At 39.2% G+C, this 25,117-nt stretch overlaps 2 protein-coding genes and 1 long non-coding RNA gene across 3 annotated transcripts in view; 1 reads left to right on the top strand and 2 right to left on the bottom strand.

The window, feature by feature from the left end:
* Positions 1–25,117, bottom strand: part of LOC124637323 (GATOR complex protein NPRL2) — a 73,954-nt gene that overhangs the window by 39,488 nt on the left and 9,349 nt on the right. The window contains exon 4 of the mRNA XM_047173688.1: positions 11,789–11,925. Within this exon, the coding sequence (XP_047029644.1) occupies positions 11,789–11,925 (137 nt within the window). The remainder of the gene's footprint in view (positions 1–11,788; positions 11,926–25,117) is intronic.
* Positions 3,354–6,312, bottom strand: LOC124637322. The gene is made up of 2 exons (XM_047173687.1): positions 3,662–6,312; positions 3,354–3,564 (listed from the first exon to the last, which is right to left on the bottom strand). Exon 1 carries the CDS (start codon positions 5,530–5,532, stop codon positions 3,805–3,807), a length of 1,728 nt encoding a protein of 575 aa, XP_047029643.1. The 5' UTR covers positions 5,533–6,312; the 3' UTR covers positions 3,354–3,564; positions 3,662–3,804.
* On the top strand, positions 17,813–19,637 carry LOC124637324. Its single transcript, XR_006985220.1, has 3 exons — positions 17,813–17,971; positions 18,081–18,161; positions 18,805–19,637. It is a non-coding gene; the product is annotated as an uncharacterized LOC124637324 (long non-coding RNA).

The following is a 25,117-nucleotide window of genomic DNA, read 5'->3' as shown; positions in this document are numbered from 1 at the left end:
ATGTGGATAATTTGACATCATGCAAACCGCTTTTCAAAAAGCTAAAAATCCTAACACTTGCTTGCATTTATATAGAGGAAGTTTGCAAATTTACTAAATCATATGAAGATATTTTAGATTAGATTTAGATTAGATTAGATTACTCGGGCTGGTTTCCGCAACTCCACGACAAAGCGCGTATTTTGCGTGTGAGGGTGATAATGGGTGTTTATTCACTCGATCCACCCCAACTCCTCGAGAAAAGCCAGCAGAGGTTTAATTCTGCTGACTATCTCTTGGATAGTACCTGGGTTACCGAAGTACTTAGCCCTGTATATGGCGGTTTCAGGGCAGTCTAGTAGCACGTGTGCCGCTGTTTCTTCTTCCCCCATGCAGGCTCTGCATAAGGGACTGTCTGTAACTCCTATAACATAGAGGTGTTTATTGAAGGAGCCGTGTCCAGTTAGAACTGCCGTAAACTTACGTAAATTCTGCTTTGATAGGCCCATCAGCTGTTTAGTGAGGCGATCGTTGATGGTCGGGAGGGCCATCTTCGCCTGCCTGCACGCGCTGTGGTTAGTCCAGAGGTGGTTGTGTTTGTGCCTAGTACGCTGTCTTACCAGTGTTCGTAGGTGGCCGAAGGGGAGTGGCAGTATGGGTTCTGGTCCTACTGCTGTTTGGTCTGATCCCCTTCTCGCCAGCTCATCCGCTGCATCGTTGCCTCGGGAGCCACTGTGTCCTTTTATCCATTGAATGGTTATGTTATTTAAACTGCCTACCTTGTTTAACCGTTGGTGGCACTCGTGTATAAGGCCGGAGTTTGCGCAGTGTTTGCTTAGGGCCTGTATTACTGCCATGCTATCTGAGAGTATTCGGATAGAGTGACCGGTTACTTCCCGCTTTATGACTGCTTCGGCCGCTAGGGAGATGCCTATACATTCAGCTTGGAATACTGTATTATGTACTCCTAGGGGTGTGAATATGTGTATGTTTAGGTCTTCTGAGAAGATGCCTGAACCTGTGCCGGTGCTTGTTTTGGATCCGTCGGTGAAAATTCTTAGTTCTTTGGGATTATGTCCCTCGTAACGATGATCCTCAAAAAGTTGGATCCTGTATTTCTTATCGAATATAAAGACTTTGGGTATGCGGTCGTTTATAGCCTGCATAATGGGAAAGTCTGCATAAAGATTGTTTAGTATAGTTGTGTGTTTTGTAGGCAACTTGCTCCAGAGATTAAGGGTTTTGAGTCTTAGAGCCGTCATTGCTGCTTCTTGCTGTGCAAAGAGGTTCAGCGGCGGCAGACCTAGCATGGCTTCCAACGCTGCCGTTGGTGTTGTCCTCATGCCACCTGTGGCTGCCATGCAGGCTTGTCTTTGGACTCGCGCCAGTTTATTTGCGACTGTAGTTTGGTCAGTTTTGGGCCACCAGACTAAGGCGCCGTAAGTGATCATGGGGCGGATCACTGTTTTGTATAGCCATAGTATTATCTTAGGGGATAAGCCCCATTTCTTCCCTATCATTTTCTTACATTGCCAAAAGGTAATGCTGGCTCTGTTTACTTTATTGTCTATATGATTACTCCATTTCAGCTTACTGTCCAGAGTGACGCCAAGGTATTTGACTTCGTTGGATAGTTTGAGTTCTGTATTGAAGAGTTTAGGTAGTTTGTACGGTCCCAACGTTCGTTTGTTTGTGAACATGACTAACTCAGTCTTGGTGGGGTTTACTGAAAGGTCAAATTCCCTGCACCACTGTTCTACGATTCGTAGGGCCTGTTGAGTAAGGTTGCAGATAGTGTCAGTTACCTTGCCTGAGATGAGGATGGCAAGGTCATCCGCATAACCTATTGTGTAGTCGTGGTTTGCGTTTAGTTTTGTGATGAGATCATTAATCACTAGATTCCACAGGAGCGGGGACAGTACCCCTCCCTGTGGACATCCTCTGGCTATTAGTGCTGATTTGTCATCATCTTCAAAGCGTACCACGCGTTTGCTGAGCATGTTTGTGATCCAATCAGTTAGCATCGGGTTAACTCTGTGTCTGAGTAAGCTCGTTGTTATGCTAACGAAGTTTGTTTTATCAAAGGCTCCCTCAATGTCTATAAAGGTGCCAAGGCAGATGCCTTTTTGTTCTATTGCCTCCTCTATCCGGCTTACTACCAGATGAAGCGCTGATTCTGTTGATTTCCCCGAGCTATATGCGTGCTGATTCGGATGCAGGGGGTTGTTTCTTAGCGCACCGTCCCTCAGCTCTCGCTCACATAACCTTTCCAGGGTTTTTAGAGCAAAGGATGTCAGGCTGATTGGTCTGTAAGATTTTGCGCTTGTGTAGTCTCCTTTACCTGGCTTTGGGATAAAGACTACTTTGACCTCCCTCCATTTTTTGGGGACATATCGAAAAGCCAGGCATGCTCTCATTAGTCTTAATAGTCTATATGAGATGTATGGTCCTCCCCATTGCAGGAGCGCTGGGAAGATTCCGTCCGGACCTGCTGCTTTGTATGGGTGGAAGCTTTGAATTGCCCAATGGAGTTTTTCCATTGTGACGATTTTTTGTGCGTATGACCAATCTTCTTCAGTTGGTGTTTGTGTTACCTCATGCCATTCTACATTTTGCGTGAAAACGCATCCTGGGAAGTGGGTCTCAATTAGGACGCGCTTCGTTTCTTCCGGCGATGTGGTATGTGTGTTGTCTGGTTTTCGGAGAGTGCCCAGACCAGGTGTGTTTTGTTGTGCTAGGATTTTCCTTACCCTGTTTGCTTGTTGACAGGACTCGATGTTACCACAGAACTTGCGCCATCCCCTGGTACTTCGGAATCTGATGCATTTCTTGTACCTTGATTTGGCCGCCTTATAGTCGTCCCAATCCTCGTCGGCACATGTATTCATTGCTCTGTTTAGAGTTTTTCTCACTTGTTTACGCCTGCGTTCTAGTTCCGCACCCCACCATGGTTGTTTCCCTGGTGTTTTCTGGTATGCAGTTTCGGGGCAGGCTGTTTGATAGCTGTCTATCATTGACTGTGTGAGGTAGCTTACCTGTTCGTCAATTTGTTCTGTGTCCACGTAATTTGTAGGGTCCCCGAGTTGCGCAAGTTTGGTGCTGAGCGTACGGGTGTACGTCGCGCGGTCCGTATTGCGTGGGTTCCGTTTCGGTGGTGTTTCTTGTATACAGACCTGTAGGTCAAAGCGGATCCATCTGTGGTCTGAGCAAGATGCCTCCTTAGAGACATGCCATCCTGTGATTAGCTCCGCTACGCTCTCTGATGCGAGAGTCAGGTCTATAATTGTTTGACTTCGTCTAGTGACGAAAGTTGGTTCTGATCCAGTGTTTATTAGTGATAGGTTGGTTGTGAATAAGTAATCAAATAAGGTCTTACCCCTATCGTTGTGTGTATCCATTCCCCACAAAGGGTGGTGTGCGTTGGAGTCAGTACCGATAATCACTTCCTTCCCTTCTCTCTCGCAGTGATTCACCAGGCGGGCGAGGTCGTAGGGAGGAGGCTCCTCTGCTTCGGGCATGTATACCGAGGCGAGGGTGATCTCCATGTTTAAAGCAGGTTGCTGTATTGAGATGGCAGATTGGTCTCTGCAACAGAAATCTGATAAAAACTGTGTTTTTATGTTTTTTGTTGTATAGATGCACGCCCTGGGATGGTCGTGATGTATGTCTACGTGAATCTTACCTCCAAGATTGGAGAGTCCTCTGATTTGGCCGGCCCTGACCCACGGCTCCTGGATTAGGGCAATGGCCGTGTGTTGAACCTCCAACCATTTGCGCAGCTGAGCCGTCGCGGTTTGGCTGTGGTGGAGGTTTGCTTGGAGGATTTTAATTGTCGACGAAGAAGGGGACGCCATCGCAGATTGCGCCCTCCTCGTCTCCTCCAAGCTGTAGCCCGGCCAGCAGGTCCCCGGACTCGACTTCGTCCCCCTCCAGGTCTGAACCCGTCAGAAGGGCTTCTTCCGGGTCGTCGTCCTGTGAGGGGACGGTTGCGGGTACGGGCACCGCAGGGCCCTCGGTGGGGCCAGCGCCCTCGCTGGTCGTGGTACTTGTGCCAGGCTGTTTCTGGATGGTGAAAGTGGCGGGGTCCCATCCCGGCGGAGTATCGGCAAACTTGCCGTTGTGACCCTGGAATTTCACGTACACCGCACCCAGCCCGAAGGCGAGGCGGCGCCCGGACTTCATCAGGGTCGCGATTTGTTCCTCCGGGATTCCCACCACCACAAAGCTGGCGCCTTGCTGCTTCTCCTGTCTTTGGAGCACCCACCTGTCGACCGCGATCTGCGGGTTCTGGTATGCCAGAATCCGCCCGATGTCTCGCGAGTCGGTGATGGCCCCCTGTTCATTAGGGATCAGGATGCCACACCTGATCCTTCGTGTAATTTCCGACTGGCTCTTGATGATCAGCTGGTGGCCGGTTGAAAGGGCCAAGTCGGCGATGGTTTTTTGAAGCCATGTCAAAGTGTGGTCGTTGGAGCACCACAGCTTCAGGACGCCTTCTGTGTAAACCGGCTTACCACTAAAAGCTGGCCCCGGTTGTTTGTTGTTCGGGGACCATGCCTCCTTTAGGATGGTCTTCTGTATCCCCGTCAGTATCGTGTCCGCTACGTCCTTTGTTAGGATCCCGGTGTGGCCGCATGTAACTGCGATGCACAGGGACTCCTTGGTTGCTTGAGCGTAGCTTACCCGAGGAGTGGCCCGCTTGGACGGGTCCAGGCACTGTCGTTTGCGCTTCCCACGGGGCGAAAGTGTCTCGTTCAGAGCGCGTTTGGCAGCTGTCTGTACCTCACCTGCAGGGCTTATTGTTTCGTCCCCTTCCTTCACCGGCCTGCCGGCCCCCGCGCCCGGCGGACGACCACTCGGTCCAGGTCGGCTTTCGCCTGCCTGGGCCTGTGTACGCCCACCGGCACAGAAGCATGGCTGGCCGGAGGTTGGGGCAGCGGGTAGAGCTGGTGTGTCGGGCGCGGCGTTCGCGTTCATGCGCGCTCGCCTGCGCTGGCGTGGGTTGATCTTCCTCTTCTTGGAGCTCACGCCATGTTGGTTTTGGTTAGGGCGTTGGGGTTGTGGAGTTTGTTTCCCCTTGCCCTTGCGTTTTTGCACCTGCCATGCGGAGGAGAAGTAGTCCTCAGTCCGGGTTACCGTATCCGCGTTGACGGAGGCAGATGGCCCGGAGGTGCCGGCATGTGGAGCAATTTGCTCGGTGTGCTGTGTTATGTGAGGACCGCCGAGGGGGTGAGCCGCCGACGGAACCGTCACGGGGGTGCTTGGGTCGGTACTGGTTTTACCCGTACCTATAACCCTCGCCCTGTTTGTGGAGTCGGTACCAGCTTTACCTGGTCCCTTCCTCCTGCTTTGACGTTTGGTCTTCGGCACGGTTCTCGCCATGCCTGGACCTTTGTCGCATTTGCCCACGGGGGCAGAATGCGCGGTGTTCGCGCAGGTCGTAGGAGTGTCGTCGGCTTTCGCTGACTCCACCCTTACGCCGGTAAAATTTATTTTATTGTTATCCATATTTTTGATTATTTTAGTTTCATCTACCGAGCTCCCACCCTCCATGGAGCCCGCAACTGGGAGCGCCCTACTGAAGGTAGGCACGCTAGGACTACCCGGTAGATATAGGAACGCGAGGCTGGCTTACAGTGCGACATCGGGCACTCGATCAGGCTGGAGTCTGGAGCAGAAAGTCCCGACTTCCAACCTTCACTTGCACCGTCAGCATGACCTTCACCACCGCTACGGCCGCCCAAGGACGGCTTTCGCGGACCCCACGTCCCTCGCCTGTGGCCCTCTGACGGGACACGATTGGCCATTTCCCTAACCCATGGCTCTAAGGTAGGGTAACCGTTTCGCGTGAAATCCAGACCAAAGGGGGCGTGTTGCCGCACGGACGCATTACCGCCAGCGCCGCTTGGCTCAACCCCCCAGGATTCCTTCATCCCCACTTACGGCGCTCGACTGCGCAGGTCCTAGCGCAGGTGACTGTTTACTCCTACCCGCCATCATCAGAGAATAAGTGATGGACGGGCCCGCAACCACTTAGTCACAAGGATCACGGTAAGGAGTGGAGTTGGATTGTGGAGGGGTTGGGGGAAAAACTGGGAAAGGGTTAGGAGTTTGACTGGGGTTGGAAGTGACTGTATGTGCGAGGGATGGGTATGTGCGCTGTGCACACGACAGGACTTTGAAGGGGTGGGATGGGGGAGAAGCAGCTCTTAGCATAGGCAGGAGGGCGAGACCGAAGTCTTCCCTGCGACCTAAGGTCCCGGGTGACGCCGGTGTTACAGGCTCGAACTGTACCACGCACTTGGAGGCGGCTGGGGAGAACGTCACCCTCATATGAAGATATGATGTTTAAGAAATTTGGTGATGAATGCACATTTAACTGTAGATTCCCAAATAAATTAAATTTACCATTCATGAGAACCGAATTGTACCATAGAAATTGTTACCCAATGTGCATTCGAATATACAATAAGATAACATCTCACATTACAGAACTACCTATGAGTAAATTTAAGAAGTCCCTCAGAAATTGGCTTATTGACAAATGTTTTTATACAGTTAAAGAATACCTAGAGGAGAAACAGAATTATAATAGAAATTTAGCTATTAGATTATAGGAAAACTTAAATATTTGCATGACTAATTTATAAGTTGAATATAGTGAAACCATTTTTTGTTACTGTATTTACCATCATATTTTCGCTGAATGACTTAGTAATTATGAGAGTAGATCATTTTAAAATAAACAAAATCAAATAAAAAGTTGTTTACTTTCACAGGTCTCAGTAACCGCATATTATGGCAATCCAATCTTATTTCACAAAATACGGTCCTCAGTTTTTCGTATTTTCATTACAGAAAAAAAAATATCACGACATTTTTATCAACTAAATCGCATTAAATCTCGTTAAGTGTCTCTGCCCCTAAGACGACCCACTGACCGTGTATTACTAAATTGAAATATTATTTGATGAACCGGTCACTATCGCTGCATAATACCCGGCCGCAGGCTTACTTTCAAATGGAATCAGTACTTACGTTTATTTTTGTCTTCCACAGGCGTAGATGGAGAAGAATAAATCTTCTCGTCGATCCCACTTCTGAACTTTAGTCTAGCCGCAGATATGCAGGATGTAGGAAAAGAAACTCCGACAAAACTTAATGACCAATACGTATAATTCCACTTGAAAACGTCAGGATACAAATAATAATAAATTTAGAACAACCATTCGTCTCCGAAAACATTGCCGCGCTCCAATGACATCTGTCAAAGACAATGCCTTAAATCTAAACTTGAACAAAATAGTTTGACAATAGTAAATATGTTTAGAAACACATTTTAAAAATATCTCTAAATAATAAATACATAACAACTCTGCTTGCTTTTTATAATTAACTTTCTATTTTAATTAGTACAATGTCATAGACAATTTACAATAGTTTATTTAGGTAAGCTGTACAATAATGGTTAAAATGACAACTAAGCTTACACAATTTTGTAGGTAAGGATAAAAGGATTCACTTGTTACGATATTTTGCTAAAAAAAACTTTTATTTTAAAGCTTAGTTCATTAAAATTGTATTGTTTAAAACTGCAAGAATCATTTATCTTCGATACCGACACATTACGTGCAGCCAGAAAGCACTGTAAATAAGTTTTCATGTAAACAAAAAAAAATTGGCATCCCTGGGCAGTCGGCGCGCGCGTCCGAAAATATTCTATACAATATCAGCAGGGTTCAATGCACTCTTTATCTGCACGCTACATTTATACCTAACACATTTACACCGACTTTGTATTGTACTAGCCGTTTTCCTGCAGTTTCACCCGCGTCCCGTGGGAACTACTGCCCGTACTAGGATAAAATATAGCCTATGTCACTCGGAAAGAGTGTAGCTTTCCATCAGAGGAAGAATTTTTCAAATCGGTTCAGTAGTTTTGGAGTCTTTAGGGTTCAAACACAGAAAAACATGTTTGTCTTTATTATATTACTAGCTTCTGCCAGCGGTTTCACCCGCATCCCGTGGGAACTACTTCCCGTACCGGAATAAAAAGTAGCCTATAGCCTTCCTCGATAAATGGGCTATCTAACACTGAAAGAAATTTTCAAATCGGACCAGTAGTTCCTGAGATTAGCGCGTTCAAACAAACAAACAAACAAACTCTTCAGCTTTATAATATTAGTATAGATTTACACCGTCTTTATATTGTAAAGTTACCGTGTTATATCATACTATTTAATGGCCTGTCGCATCTGCATAATTAATTGTACTGTTAAATCTGTGACTTTAATGCTTACACTGAGGTTAAAGATAAATTGTAAACGCACCCAATTTATGGAAGCGCCAACGATATTAATAAGGTTTTGTTGAAATACAGATTACTTTGTTTTCTACACATATTTATGACGGGAATTGTGACAATGAAGTCTTTGAATATGATTATGAGCTATTTTGCACCTTATTTCATAGCATTTGGCATATACCTAGCACTGCAATAAATACAAACGGTAAGTTTATACATTAAAATTATTATAAGCAAAAAACTCTGAAACTGCTAGTTTACAAAAATTTATTTACAAAAAAGAAATGTATTAAAAGTAAACTCCAATAAATTTTATTCGATTTGTAAATATTTGATTTAATAATCGACTAAAATGTAAATAACAGCGGTACCGTTAAATTGCCATGACCAAAAAAGAAATTCGAAACCGGCTTATTCAAAATGTCACGTGTCTTGATACGAGTACAGTTTATTACATGTATCGAATTTACGATCATCTGTACTTTATCGGGTAACATAAACCCAACGTGCTTACAAGAACACACTTTGGAATTGATACTTATAATATTTTAGACTTAAGACAAGCGCCCACGGAATTCGAAAGTAATAAGAATAAATGTAGTGGAATAACAAACAAAACTATTAATATAAAAACGAACAAGCAAAAAATAGAGCTGTTAATTTATTTTCACTTTCAATTGAGTTTGCGGTTAACCGTTTTAATAGCAGGTTATAACCTAGCCACTGTTTGAACCACCTCAAGCATCACTAATAGACAGGTACTAGTGTTACTCAATAATTATTTTCCATATGAAATGAATCAGGAATGTATAGACAAGTGCATTGACCTCGCAACATATTGGCACAAGTGTACTGACATAACTTTGTATCGCTTTGTTCCACGACACTAAAATTAAACTGTGTTGCGATAGCCGCGAATAATGGCCGAATGATAACAATTATTATAACGTGAACAACATAAATGGGACACATCTGTTTTGCTGCGTAGAATTTGAAATGATTGTGTTTTGTTTTAATTAAAATAACATACCTACTTTGCTTAATACAGATTGAATTTTGACATAAGCTACATAGAAGCGCATAGATTACTTCTTGACATTAGTCAAATTCCTATCTCTAGTAATCAAATCGACAAATAAATATGTTATTGAAATGCGCGGACAGAGTGTTAGAGTTGATCGTAGATAAAATTATAACGCTGGGTTCGTAGCGTTTATAACTACGTTAATTAGTTAACAATTAATGAAACGGTTGATGTTATCTTGTTATGAAATAGCCTTAAGTTGTTAACCCGTGTTCAAAACACACGTATTATTGTCTGATATAGAGCAAAGTTTGTTTGTGTTCATACTTTAAAAAAAATAAAATGACCGGCGCGGCGGAAAATGCGGAAGAGGAATGTGAAAAAAAACCGTGTATCGATTTACGCATTGAAAATCGAAACAATACTGGCAAAATAAAGAAGTATCTTAGTCATTAATGAGGTTTTTTTTGGAGAAATAATTTAAAATGTTTGCCAAGTTCACATGTGTTTGTCAGTCGTGTAGCAGTTAACACAATTATTCAAGAATTTTAATAGTACGCAAATGTTGACGGCTCTTATGGAGTCAAACAAAATTAGTCAACTCGAATAATCGACTAAAATTGATAAAAAAGTTTGTTATAGAATAAACTGGATAAAGACTTAAAGACTGGAATATCACTTAAATAAAACCTTTTTATAACTGTTATAACATGTTTGCTGTTGTTTAAAAAATATTTAAAAAAAACAAGAACCTGTCTAAAAAAAATGATGGAGGAAACCGGAATTCGTGTTCACAAGTAAATAATTTCTGCTGTGTAATGAGATATTCCCAAGGGAAATTAAGGAAAAATCTGGAAGCTTCCATTAAAAAAGAACAAATTACCTCATTAGTTAATGAGCAATAGATATTTACAGTTAGGAAAATAACATTAATTTTCTCTTCATCGTTAAAAGCTAACTAATTGGGACAAGATAAACCATCTTGTTTATTGTTTTGATTACTTAAAATTTAGTTTGATCCGGTTTTAGTTTCCACAGTAATTTCTTCCGTCCCCTAGCCTAGGAGACAACAGGCCCGTGTCGGCGGCGCGCGTTGTTCCACGCGCTCCTCAAAGAGACGCCAGCAACCCCCAGTGAGGCTCGCCAGGGCCAAAGCCTGCCGGTGCTGGATTGTTCGAAAGAGTTACCGCGGCCCTGGTACATACAGGGTTTTAGAAGGAACATGGTGGGTTCTAGTCAGTAGGTAAGACTCTGAGAGTTACCGTGACCCTAGTACATAAAGGGTTTTAGAAGGAACATGGTGGGTTCTAGGATTGTAGTCAGTAAGACTGACACTCCCTCACGCTGCAGCCACAAGGTACTAATTGGGACAAGATAATCAATTCTACTTCTTTATTGTTTTGTTTACTCAAAATTTAGTTGGATCTATTTTATTTTCCGCAGTAATTTTAAATGAAAACACGTATTAAGTAGATATTTACGTTATTCTTGCACAATTTTTGTACAACTGCGCAGATATTTACCTACCTACTAAAAATACTTCAGTTGCTCAACGTATCATTTATTACGATTACACGCTTAATTGACTACAAGATTCCCTACGGTTGTACATGTGTTCTATCAATAAATATCCTACGCAAGTACTTTACCGACCTACATCAATTACTGACCTATAAAAATTAGAATAGGTACGTCATGTCTATTTCAAACTAATGGGATTTTATTCGATTCTAGTTCTGCTATATTTAAAAGAACGATATTTTTCTCTCCTAAGCAGTTATTTCTTTCCTTGTCGTCGCGACAACGACGTAAACGAAAAAGTCGTGGTGACCTAGTGGGTAAAGGACCAACCTCTCAAGTATGAGGGCGCGGGTTCGATCCCAGGTCAGGCAAGTACCAATGCAACTTTTCTAAGTTTGTATGTACTTTCTAAGTATATCTTAGACACCATTGGCTGTGTTTCGGATGGCACGTTAAACTGTGGGTCCCGGCTGTCATTGAATATCCTTGGCAGTCGTTACGGGTAGTCAGAAGCCAGTAAGTCTGACACCAGTCTAACCAAGGGGTATCGGGTTGCCCGGGTAACTGGGTTGAGGAGGTCAGATAGGCGGTCGCTTCTTGTAAAGCACTGGTACTCAGCTGAATCCGGTTAGACTGGAAGCCGATCCCAACATGATTGGGAAAAAGGCTCGGAGGATGAAAAAGTTATACATTCGCAAAGTTTTTTTTTATTCGATCAGTCAGCATCGAATAATATTCAATCGATTATTCCTAAAATTAAAATCGACTATTTCGCTCTTCACCTTCAAAATGCAAACTAAGTACAAATCTTAGCTTAGCTTGCAATCGATCAGTAATTAACACGTAGGAATTCAATCGATTATTTATTCCTAAAATTAAAATCGAATATTTCACACTCCCCCTTTAAAATGCACACTCAGATGTAGCTTGTAATCGACTAATAAAGACTAAAATCTTACCTGATTAGTAGTCAAGTCCCACTGGTCAGCCACGAAGGAGTGCCTACTGTACAGGAACACGGGAACTTGGTGGTCTTTCACGGGAGTCGGGTCACTGTTCACCCTGACGACGGTCAAGTGGGTGGTTGTGGTGCCAACTGAGGACAAGAGAGAGGTGGTTACAGTTAAAAGAGTCGTGGGATAAGGATTTTAGAGTTTTTTCATGAGCTTTATTAAGAGGACGAATTGGAATTTTTGGCGCCAAGGATCTCAATTTTTCTCAGTAAATACAAAACGGATCAAAATACAACTTGGTTACCTGAAAGTTCATGATATAAACCTTATTTTGTTAGACGTCAATACATGATTAGGTAACTTTTATAACAGAGAAAAATATATCAAATATACCTCTTTTTAAAAAGAGATTCACATATTATGGGCAAACGGGACCGATTTAAGCCTCTTAACTTTTTTAGTAGTTGAGTATATACATACTCTTTAAAATTGTAGAAGGAATTTTTATCAAATTATCATTTCTAAATAATAAAATTACAAAACCATTTTGTCGCTTACGACTTTTAGTTATAAGCTAGCGCGCGTATTGTTATCCTCGCCCCGCTCAGACGCTCCGACCCCTTTTGGCGCCTTAGATGCGCGTGCCGGTTATGGAATTATTGTTGACCAATTCCTCGCCTTAACTATCGACTGCCTTGCTTGGAGTCTTTATCAAAAACAAAACTCGAGTTTAAAGTATTAACTTTATGGCCTTTTAATGAAAGTGCATTAAAATTGGTACTTTGTAATATACATACAATACAAGCTCTATCTTTATTTCATGACCTGAAAATTCACAAATTTCTAACTACATAAATCATTTCAGGATACCTAATGGTCTTCGTAGAGCTTTATTTTAGTTGGAGTACAAAAACACTAAAGAAAACTTCGTTGTTGCTATGCTATCATTCCATTAATTATTTGCAAATGAAATCAGTATAAAAGTGCATTTCTTTGCGCATTGTAACTGCAAGCGTGCGTGAAGTATGCACGGAACAATGAGGGGGGGACATGCGCACGAGACGCAAAAACGTGCAAAAACTAATGCTATACAACAGTTGTTGCTAAGCAGGCGCATTAGTGATGGGAAGAAGTTATTAACTTATCGATAAATTATTGTCGATAAGATCAATGGGTCTTAAAAACATTTCCAGATCTTTTTACCACATTTTTAGAAATATTTAAATACAAATTAAATAGGTAAAAATTCCCAATAATCTTAATTAAGTGCTTCAACAATACTGTCAATTTAATCGTATATCCGAATGTATCGATAAAATGAAATAGTCAGGGCTAATCAAAGCAATATAGGAGGACATCATCATTAGATTTCATTAGATGATACCATTTCTCTAAGTGCACTTATCAATTAGTGGCTGAGTGCACTCATTGAAGTGTGCGTAAAAGCCGTCAAATGGAGCTAATTCAACTAATAAAACTTTACTATAAAATATTATTTTCAGACTGAAATACTTGGAAAAGTTTTGTTTCAGTTATAATTACTTAATTTATAAACAGACCGTAAACTCAAGGTATTTTCTGTAATACTAAAATCAAAATATTATTAGGTACCAGGTAGAGTAGCTAAATGTGATCAGTAGCGTAGTAAATGCGCGTGTTAATCGATTCAAATACCGATTTTCCTAATCGATTATAATGAAAAGAACAATACTTATTATTACTGATTATATTAGTTGGAATAAATAGGATTTCTTTGTCAGCAACACCATAGAGAATTCGTCGTAATATGTTATTTATAAAATGTGGTCACAGCTGTAGTCCAGTTAGTGTAAATAAAGGAAAAATTAAAGAAATATTGCATCTGTGTAAACTTTGTATGAGTCATATACACTTAGACACAGAACTTAAAATGACGATGGTTTTTTATTTCGGAATTTAATCGAAAGGAATTCGGAAAACCATATCTATGCAACTATACTTTCATCAAAAATGTGTACAAATAAAGTTCGATATTATTTATAAATTTTTCAGTCAGTAAGAAATCAGATTAATCGATCATTTTATGTAATCAGAAGTATCTTTAAGGAGAAAAAAAAAACGCAAAATTAAAAATTAAATAATTAAAAATAAATTTTAGTACTAAATTAGGATTTCCTAAATTAAAAAGAACGCTAAATTCAAAACTGCATATTCAAGGCCCACGAAAAATATTCCTCTATATTTTTAAATTAAAATTATCAGAAATTAACCTTGCTTAACAGGCATAAAATGCTAAATTCTGAGCAGTAAAACTAAGGTTATCATGATAACGTAGTCGCTAAGTGCACGCACTGAAGAGAATGGCTGTAACGAATTGGATTTCTTTGTTCGTAATAATATAGACATTGAAGGAAAACATATTTAACTATGTAGTCCAATTATTTGTATTAAAAATCACTTTTGGCATCTTTCAATGTTGTCACTTATCTGTTCGAATACTTAATTTTATTGAAATAGTTTTTTATGGTAGTATAATCAAGGGGTATCGATTATTTTGTGTATAACTATCAATTTTCAAGGGAATATTCTCAGATGAACTGAGGGAATATTATAATATTTTTTGTAATGTCTGGCAGAACTGACAACTGCATCAAAAAACGGTCAGACAGATTTATTGACTAAATCAGTGTCATGTCGTCATGCTATTAATTACACCATAATAAACTTGTCTTTTTTTTAAACTACAAAACTATTTATAAGTAAATTACATTCAGATCAAAACATCGATAAGCAAGCGTAATTCGCTTACATCTGCCCCATCACTATGATAATCAAATAGATAGTAAAAAACGGACATTCTAACAGCACAAGTGTATTGAGAAACTCTCGCATTACAATAATGCGTCTAGACAATTTGCTCGCTTTTCACACAGTAAATAGATCGCCCATTGTTTGTTATTAACTCTTCTATTTATATAAGTTCACTAGCTTTGTCCCGTGGTTCCTAGATCCTACCAAGTTTTTTTTTCCATGCTTTTCACGGTTTTATTCGCATCCTTTTTTCCTTTGTTACTAAAGTACTACCTGTACAGTTTCTGGTACCAGTAGATCAATTAAGACGTGAATAAAAACACATACTTACATAACACACATAAAAATGTTGAAATTAACAATATTCTACCGTAATAAATCGTTTTAATACCCGATAGAAGCTAAATTATGTAATTTTTAACAACGTCGTAAATAATAGCCTACATAAACACAGACAGTAAAACATTACACATAGCGACTAGTGGATTATCCATGAAACAGTGTAACTACCTACTACGTCTACATAAATCACTTCTAATCCTATTGAATTCGCATTACAAGCTGGGAAAAGAATGCGATTGTCAGTGTTATTTTTATCACGCTTTTCCTCACTAATAACGTTTATTTGTAAGCTTGTTTCATCCCACTTAAAATCGAGAAAATCTCCTTCTATTACTTCACTTCCTTCTAAGGCTATTACAAAACTGTAAGGAAGCAAATTCGAGTTTGCACATCGCAAGAAATTTGCGACGCTATCACTTTTGCGCGTCTACTTAATGACGTAGAAATAAGGACATTTATGCATGAAAATGCATCGCATTACTAGTGATGCAGTTTCGCCAGGGACTAGACGCAAGAGTACCTAGTTCAATGTCCCTTTAATAAACAAACAGTTTCATGAAAAACAGTGAAGATATTTACGGCTAAACTGTAGTTGTTGGAAGATGTGACTTCCTAAACATGATAGTGGTGGTTGAAAACCTAGCGACTACCAATGTGACATTTTCATCAACCTCATGATCTTCTACCGTTGGAAAGAAACTGGAATCGCGAATTTTACTTTTAGTAATAAGAATGATAAAATAGGTAGGTAACCAGACCTCATTATTTTTTAAGCCTAAAATACAATCAGTAGGCCTTGTAGCACAGGGATTACACGGAGAGATTAATTCATGAAATCATTTAGAAACCAGGCTCTGATAAAGCTATTTATAACAAGAGTGTTATCTACTAGCTTGAATATTTAATAGATAAGTATTCTAATATTCGTTGATGGATATTGAAGCTCATAATTTTCGGAGCAAAAGTGGGACAGGAGTTTGAAAATTATCGAACATAGTTTTGAAGTTATTTTCTAGTTAGATTGAACAATTTCATAAGTGGTGATTGAAACTTGAGAAACACAATTTATAGTTTTGTAATAATTGAAGTTTTAATCCTCATGATTATGACAGTTACTGAAGTTGTTATTAAGTATTATAACAATTTAATGATGCCCGTTTAACAGAGAATATATTGCTTTGAATGCTAAACAGAACATATTGATTCAGCAGCTTACACTCAAGCAGTCTTCAGTCTGCTATTGCAATTGTGTCAAAATGATTTATCATTGACTCATCACTATGCATCGTTTACATTATAATTTTATTGTTTACTTCGCGGTATGTACTTCTACCCACAGTGGCAGTGGATATCGCTCAGGTCGCTCTAGCCGCGGTATAGTTATCGGCACGGATATTGAGCCCTGACCTTCACCTGCGCAGAAGCTATTTATTGGTTTATTGCCTTGTGTACAGTGCGCAAAGCGATCCCCACTCTTCCACCGAGAGCTCAATATCCGTGCCGGTAACTATACTTGATACTAAATACCTGAGCGAAACCGGCGCGGTATCTACCTCTACCCACAGCGGCAGCGAATATCGCTCAGGTTTGAATAGGCCTTAAATACCAAAACTGCAGTAGATACCAATGATTCGAAAATGGTGAATATGGAGGAGCCTATCTCCTAGGTGATAGGGGATACCCTCTGGAGGTAAGAAGTAGGCTAACATTGAACATAATAAAACAAAGATAGTAAACAAATATTTTAATATTAGTCCTCATATGATGTACCAAACATTATCATCATCCTCCTGCACCAATTCAATTTGAGGTGGGCTGGGCTCAGCATGTTTTTACACGTCTTTCCAATTTCTCGCACCACCTGAAACTAAATAAATATATAATTTTAACCCCATACTTAAATACATCAACTCATGGAGAACAAAAATACAATGAAGCCGACAGTAAAACAAGGAACACAGTTGTACGGCAATATCTTAATACACTATATTATTATACACAGATATTATTCACATTTACCTGTAAAGGGTTCCTGTCGCATTAAAACTATTTGTGACTGGATCCAAGCTTTGTTTTTGGCTTCGTTCGTGGTCCCATCCGTTTTTTGTTTAATATTGTGTCTCTATGAGACGTCAGCAATTTCCCTAGCTTGTCTTTTTCTTCTGTAAGAAAGGTTTATCCTCGTTTTCTCTTCTCTGCCAAAATAAACATATCTATTCAACAATAATAAACCCAAAATTAACCTCACTCTATGTACACATACACATCAGTCAATTTGACAAACGCGCGAATGACATAGGTAAAAATTCACCTATAGAAAACCTCTTTATTGTTTTATTGCATAAAACATAGCGTAATGTAGTTTAAGTTAAATTAAAATAACATCACAAGAAAAAAAACTCACAGGCTTTAGTAATATATACTCGATAGACGTTTATTTCTTAAGAAGTACAGAAAAATCATTTTATCGATAAAATATCGACTTTGCATTATCGTTTGTAGAACTAGTAATCTGTCACTTACTTAAGACTGCGTCGTGCAAAATAATACAAAACGGCCGTCACAGTTAAAGGGATATCACCAATACTATTATCAAAATTACCATAAAAAATATGTATTGAGCACCACAATGACTGTGTTTACAATTCATCGTTGGCAAAAATTATAATTATTGTCTAGTTAAAATAACAAAAATGTGTAAACATGGACAAAAATCTTAAAATAGCACGTTCGTATTTAGTTGAATTTTGATAGTAAACTGTTACATTTTTTCACAAACTTTAATGCATATCAATCTATAATAATCATACTACAATTTGTCGTTTTAAAATTTTCGAAAATGTAGCTTGGTTATTTTAGACATTATTTTGTTTAAAATTGGGCCGCTGTGCGCCCTGTTTTGAATCATACGCAACGTACACCGGCCGAAAGTTCAGTCGTCCACGAGAGCTCGGAGAGTGGTCACGTCTCATCGGGAAGCGACGCGCCGATAACGATACTTCGCGATCTATTGTGTACTTATACCTTGCCAAACGCAAACGCAAACTGTTGAATAAGGTAAGTCATATTTTTTGTTTTTTGAGTTGTTATTATATTGTGCATATCTATGTTTTATTTATACTATTCAAAGCATATTTTTGTAACATTTTTTAAAATGTTGTTTTAGTAAAATGGGAAAGCTTAAGGAAAAAAATTATAAGAAGAAAGTTGGCGCTAATTTACGAAAAAAAAAATGTTCTCGGAAAAAGTACGTATTTCTTTTTTTTTTATAACGGATATAATCTTTTCTTCATTTTTTGTCAAATATTCGATATGGGTATCGTGTAATAGGTTTTTGGGGGTGGCGATTGCAAATCTGACATCAATTTTAAAATTCAAGATGGCGGATGCTAGTTTTTGTCAAATATTCGATATGGGTATCGTGTAATAGGTTCTTGGGGGCGGCGATTGCAAATCTGACATCAATTTTGAAATTCAAGATGGCGGATGCTAGTTTTTGTCAAATATTCGATATGGGTATCGTGTAATAGGTTCTTGGGGGCGGCGATTGCAAATCTGACATCAATTTTAAAATTCAAGATGGCGGATGCTAGTTTTTGTCAAATATTCGATATGGGTATCATGTAATAGGTTCTTGGGGGCGGTGATTGCGAATCTGATATTAATTTTAAAATTCAAGATGGCGGATGCTAGTTTTTGTCAAATATTCGATATGGGTATCGTGTAATGGGTTCTTAGGGGCGGCGATTGCAAATCTGACATCAATTTTAAAATTCAAGATGGCGGATGCTAGTTTTTGTCAAACATTCGATATGGGTATCACGTCATAGGTTTTTGGGGGTCGCGATTGCGAATCTGACATAAGTTTTAAAATCTTTTACCATTTTTAGGAGCAAGTCCGGATGGTATTGTAGAAGAGGACAAATTTGTGGAAATTAACTGTCCTTATTCAGCCAGAGACATGAGTGTTGACGATGGCATAAGAGAAAAGAAAATTATTTTTTGGAAAAGAGACAAGGAAGGTAATATCAATCTAAATAAAAATCATGATTGGTACTTCCAAGCACAAGGACAACTTCACATTACACAAAGAAAAACATGTATATTTGCCGTTTGGACTGAAGTAGACATGAAGGTTGAACTAATTGAGGAAGATAAAGAATTTTGGTGTAAAATGGAAGAGAAATTGAAAGCTTTTTATTTTGATTGCTTACTGCCTGAAATTCTTGATTCTCGGTTAGATAGGCAAATGGATATCAGGGAACCTAAATATATTCTTGATGCAATCAATCAAAAAGATAAACGAAAATTATCGTCATAAATCACATGAACACATTCTTAAATTATGCACCAACATTCGTAAGTTAAGTTCAGTCTTCAGTCCGAGATGCAAATGTGCATTTTTTTTGTATAACCTATCTTTGTGGTTGGAAATAACTATTATATTTTTTGAATGAGGTTGATACATTCTTGTGTCTTTTACAGTTTCTTTTTATGTATTCTCACACAAATTTTGGTCAGCTGATGACAAATTTGGAAAATCAACATTATTTTTTCTGAAATTTATTAATGCCTTTGATTTCTCAATTTTTATTAAAAAAAACTACAACTCTTCGGTACAACCTGTATAATAAATTAACCACGTTTCTGCGCTTTAAGTATGTTTTTGTAAAATTCTTATCAAGTTGTTTTACGTCAGGTTAAATTAAAGATTTTTTTATTACAGATTGGTTTTATTACAACAACCTACCCATATATCTTACCTACTTACTCACCTACCAAACCGTTCGTTCGTACGTTCAGCGGTTAAAGATCTACCCTTTTAAACTTGAATATAGTTATCGGCACGGCACGGTTCTCGGCGGAAGAGTGGGGATCGCTTTGCGCACTGTACACATAAGGCAATAAACCAATAAATCGCTTCTGCGCAGGTGAAGGTCATAGCCCAATATCCGTGCCGATAACTGTATCCTATTACAGTAACTTGGGAGGTGATTTTCGAAAAATCCAAAAACTTCGTCTTTTTTTCATCATATCATTCAAATCCGTTCAGTAGTTTTCGTGTGAAAGAGTAACAAAAATTCATCCAAACAAACTTTCACGTTCATAATATTAACAGGATTAGTTTTATTAATCGGATTTATGTACCTACACAGAACCGTCAAAATATTCATTATTCGTCTTTTCAATTCACTCAATACACTCAAAATTTAAAAACTAAGTTACACTCAGTCACTCAAATTCTAAAAATTCTGACTTACTCACTTCTGCCATGCAACGCAAGCGGCCACCGAGCGAACTTGTCGTTGTGTGCGTAACGACGCACACAACTAGCGCGCCGCAGTAAATACCTATTTTCCGCGCGCTGTGTTCGCTCGGCGCAGTCTTAAGGGATCCATGTACAAGTGTGGTGAAAATGAATTTAGGTAGGTGTCAAATTGGGAGGGATCCTTACTAAAAGTAGCATTTAGATAGGGAAACGGTAAGAGGTTGTTGGTGAAAACGGGCATAAGTGTCTTTCCTATTTGGTAACCAGTTAAAAGCTGGGGAAAATTAATTTATTCACTAGCTAAGAAAGCAGGAAGACGATTCGATTAATCAAATCAAAAATTCTAATCTTTTTGTAAGACTTCTGTTTAAGAGGCTTACAATGATTGCAATGCAACTAAATTAATTGTTGTTTGTAAGGAAAGTCAACGTGGAAAATTCTATAAACGATGTTCTGTAGAAAAAAAAACCAGAAGTCTTTATGACTTACTTAAATAAATTTGATACATAAGTACAACCTCTTTAGCAAACTCTAGTGCCCGTTTTCACCAACGAATACCTAAATTTAGGGAGCATTTACGGAACACTTAATAAGAATTTCATTTTCACCAAAGCCTAGGTGTCAATTTTAACCTAAAAATTTCACTTAAACTTGGGAGCCCGATTGATGCCTGCTTAAACAACTCCTATCATTATCATTACAGAATACAAACATATTTTGAACCGTTTCTGGCGATGGATAGTGAAATGTACCTTTATATGTTATGTAACACCAAAAATACCATGTTTAAAAAGCAAAAAAAAAATGAAACGTAAACTTTTAGAAATTTTAGAAGCTGTGGACTGTGGAGGTTGTGGATATGTAAAATAATAATCATTAGAAGACCACGTACCTATCTTACGTGAAAGAGCAGATGTCTGAGAAAAAAGTACGATGATCATGACTTTTTTATAAGATTATAGGTTATCACTTGCTATGAATGCACTTGCTAGGTCGTGATGTCGCTGAATTATTCAAAAATAGGAAGTCCTGCATGTCCATAAATATACAGACCATAACAGATGCAAATCTGGTAATCACTGATGTAGTTTCGCGGTGGCCGGGACAACTATAGGCCTATTCAGACCTAAGCGGTATTCGCTACCGTCTACGGCAGAGAAAACCCTGTGGGTATGCGGCTATGCGGTAATATGACTGTTCAGACCTAAGCGGTATTCGCTACCACCTGCGACAGAGAAAACCCAGTGGGTATGCGTTAATATTACTGTTGATGTTCGGGATGCATGCCGCTGCTGCCGCACGGTATGTACTTCTACCCACAGCGGCAGTGGATATCGCTCAGGTCGCTCTAGCCGCGGTATAGTTATCGGCACGGATATTGAGCCCTGACCTTCACCTGCGCAGAAGCCATTTATTGGTTTATTGCCTTGTGTACAGTGCGCAAAGCGATCCCCACTCTTCCGCCGAGAGCTCAATATCCGTGCCGGTAACTATACTTGATACTAAATACCTGAGCGAAACCGGCGCGGTATCTACCTCTACCCACAGCGGCAGCGAATATCGCTCAGGTTTGAATAGGCCTTAAATACCAAAACTGCAGTAGATACCAATGATTCGAAAATGGTGAATATGGAGGAGCCTATCTCCTAGGTGATAGGGGATACCCTCTGGAGGTAAGAAGTAGGCTAACATTGAACATAATAAATTATGTAAATTAAAACAAAGATAGTAAACAAATATTTTAATATTAGTCCTCATATGATGTACCAAACATTATCATCATCCTCCTGCACCAATTCAATTTGAGGTGGGCTGGGCGCAGCATGTTTTTACACGTCTTTCCAATTTCTCGCACCACCTGAAACTAAATAAATATATAATTTTAAACCCATACTTAAATCCATCAACTCATGGAGAACAAAAATACAATGAAGCCGACAGTAAAACAAGGAACACAGTTGTACGGCAATATCTTAATACACTATATTATTATACACAGATATTATTCACATTTACCTGTAAAGGGTTCCTATCGCATTAAAACTATTTGTGACTGGATCCAAGCTTTGTTTTTGGCTTCGTTCGTGGTCCCATCCGTTTTTTATTTAATATTGTGTCTCTATGAGACGTCAGCAATTTCACTAGCTTGTCTTTTTCTTCTGCAAGAAAGGTTTATCCTCGTTTTCTCTTCTCTGCCAAAATAAACTTATCTATTCAACAATAATAAACCCAAAATTAACCTCACTCTATGTACACCATAGACATAATATTAGTAAACAGGACTGCGCATATAAACCCAAAAAACGAGCCGAGTGAAACAGTTAGTACGGAGGCTGTCTGTCCCTTTCTAATAGGGTGACTATGAGATTAAGCTATGTGAGACAAATCCGAATTTGCTAAGATTATTAAACACAGATTAGTATTGAAGTTTTAACTTACGCAGTTTGTGACCTTAAGATACTAATTATTATTTATTATTATTATTTTTAGCCCATACTGTCCCACTGCTGGGCAAAGGCCTCCCCATCTTGCTTCCACACTTCTCGATCTTTCGACCGAGCCCACCAGTCTCGACAATAGGCGTCAAGGTCGTCACGCCATCTCTTCCGGGGCCTACCCCGCCTGCGGTGTCCATCCTGAGGTGTCCACTGAGCGACGATAGTGGCCCATCTTTCCGGATGCATTCGGCTGACGTGTCCGGCCCAGTTCCACTTTAATATTGCCGACTTTCGGCCCACATCAGCGACTCCCGTTCTGGAACGTATGTCGGTATTTCGTACACGATCAGTTCGTCTAATACCTAAAAGGCTACGTTCCATCGCTCTTTGGCAAACCTTGAGCCTGGCCAGGCTCAGGCTCAAGATACTAATAAAGGCTTTTAATAATTAGCGGAAATTAGCAGTATAAAAGCAGGAAGATTCGAAGTGAAGACTGTTTTTTTTTGTATTTCTACTTCATATATAGACTGCTGAGCCATTTATGTCGCCTTTCTTCATTTTTTGGGAAGCTATAACAATAGTACAACAGTTTTAAAATCCATCACCCATATTTTGACTCGTTACAAGAATTCATGGGCACCCTAGTTGTTTGGTTTACGAAAATGTTATTATTAGCTAACCTGTGGAACGATATATTGCAACCACCATAGGATTCACTTTTGCAAGTAGAAACGCAACACTTTTTCACCATTTTAATAGTTTAAATTGATTTAATACAAAAAAATATAAACAAATTTTTTAAAGCTGATTACGCGCCAAGAATGTTCAGGGTTACCGCTAGAAAATAAAAAAAAGCAAAATAAAAATTTATGTTGTTTATGTTTTAATAATAAATACGAATAAATTAATGCGATTGTTATTAATTTGTTGACTTACAATTGTTAAAATAAGATAAAAATATAAGTGATTCAATTGTTTTTGGGAAGACAAAACTTTTGATCACAATATTTTTTTATGCTGGCAAGGTGTTAGAAAGAGACAAACAGCCTCCGTTCGAACTATCCCTCTCGGCTCGGATTTGCCTCTGTGTATTATGCAACCAATTTAGTACCTTATTGCGTTAGAATAGAGTTCATTTTCGTAAATATATATTTTGAGCGTGCGCAATCTTGTTTAGTAATATTATATCTATGATGTACACATACACATCAGTCAATTTGACAAACGCGCGAATGACATAGGTAAAAATTCACCTATAGAAAACCTCTTTACTGTTTTATTGCATAAAACATAGCGTAATGTAGTTTAAGTTAAATTAAAATAACATCACAAGAAAAAAAACTCACAGGCTTTAGTAATATATACTCGATAGACGTTTATTTCTTAAGAAGTACAGAAAAATCATTTTATCGATAAAATATCGACTTTGCATTATCGTTTGTAGAACTAGTAATCTGTCACTTACTTAAGGGATCCATGTACAAGTGTGGTGAAAATGAATTTAGGTAGGTGTCAAATTGGGAGGGATCCTTACTAAAAGTAGCATTTAGATAGGGAAACGGTAAGAGGTCGTTGGTGAAAACGGGCATAGGAGTCACATTTCAACTTTATCACACAAATAAATATTTATTCAGACTTCTAACAGTTATATAACGATATGTAAATACATACTTCAGAGTTATCTCTAGTAAATACACAATAACGTAAGTAGGTATCTATGTACTTTATTTATTGCGCTATGTATTTTTATATAAAACAGGAATTTTATTGTCTGTATCAAGGTTATGAGATAACACCTGGTTCTCATCAAAATTCCTATTCAAATTCAGTCCAAATTTATGTATTTTCATGTACTGGAGTGTGTTTTGAATATTAAACGTTCATGAATGACTGAAAAAAGAAACAGGTCAGCTGCGAGTCGGACCCACGCAACTAGGGTTCCGTCCATACAAACCTTCATCTACTTAAAATCGAATGTAGTTATGTACAGGATAATAACAATTGTCTACATATTACATTTTTGGCTATATTTACTGTCACGTCAAAAATAGCATGAGTGTCTGATAACGGATAACAGACTGCCAGACGACGGATTACACATTGTTATCACAAAATTAAATGGTTCAGAACATCTATCGAACATTGTATCGCAATGTTCGATAGATGTTTCGGAACATAAAGTTGAATAAAATTATTAAGTACCTGACTATCTACTTGTGATAGGATGAATTGAATACTTATGGATATAGTTTACTTAAGTTTACCCACGTGTAGGACACGGAGTAAGAAAAGATGAAGGCAAGTAGGTCAGGCACCTTCTTCTATGTCAAATACATACGGTGGGTATGACCAAAACGATCAGTTACAAGAGGAGGCGTTTGGGTTCTTTAAGACAACAGATCACCGATTTTTGATCTAACAATAAATAGGCAGGTCCCAAAAAGGCATATGAAGGCAGAGACAGTAAGGCCTCGGCATCGAATTTTGCGGGCAGCG

This window comes from Helicoverpa zea, chromosome 16 (genome assembly GCF_022581195.2).
Source record: "Helicoverpa zea isolate HzStark_Cry1AcR chromosome 16, ilHelZeax1.1, whole genome shotgun sequence".
NCBI lineage: Eukaryota > Metazoa > Arthropoda > Insecta > Lepidoptera > Noctuidae > Helicoverpa > Helicoverpa zea.
This window is presented reverse-complemented; position numbering and strand designations above follow the sequence as displayed.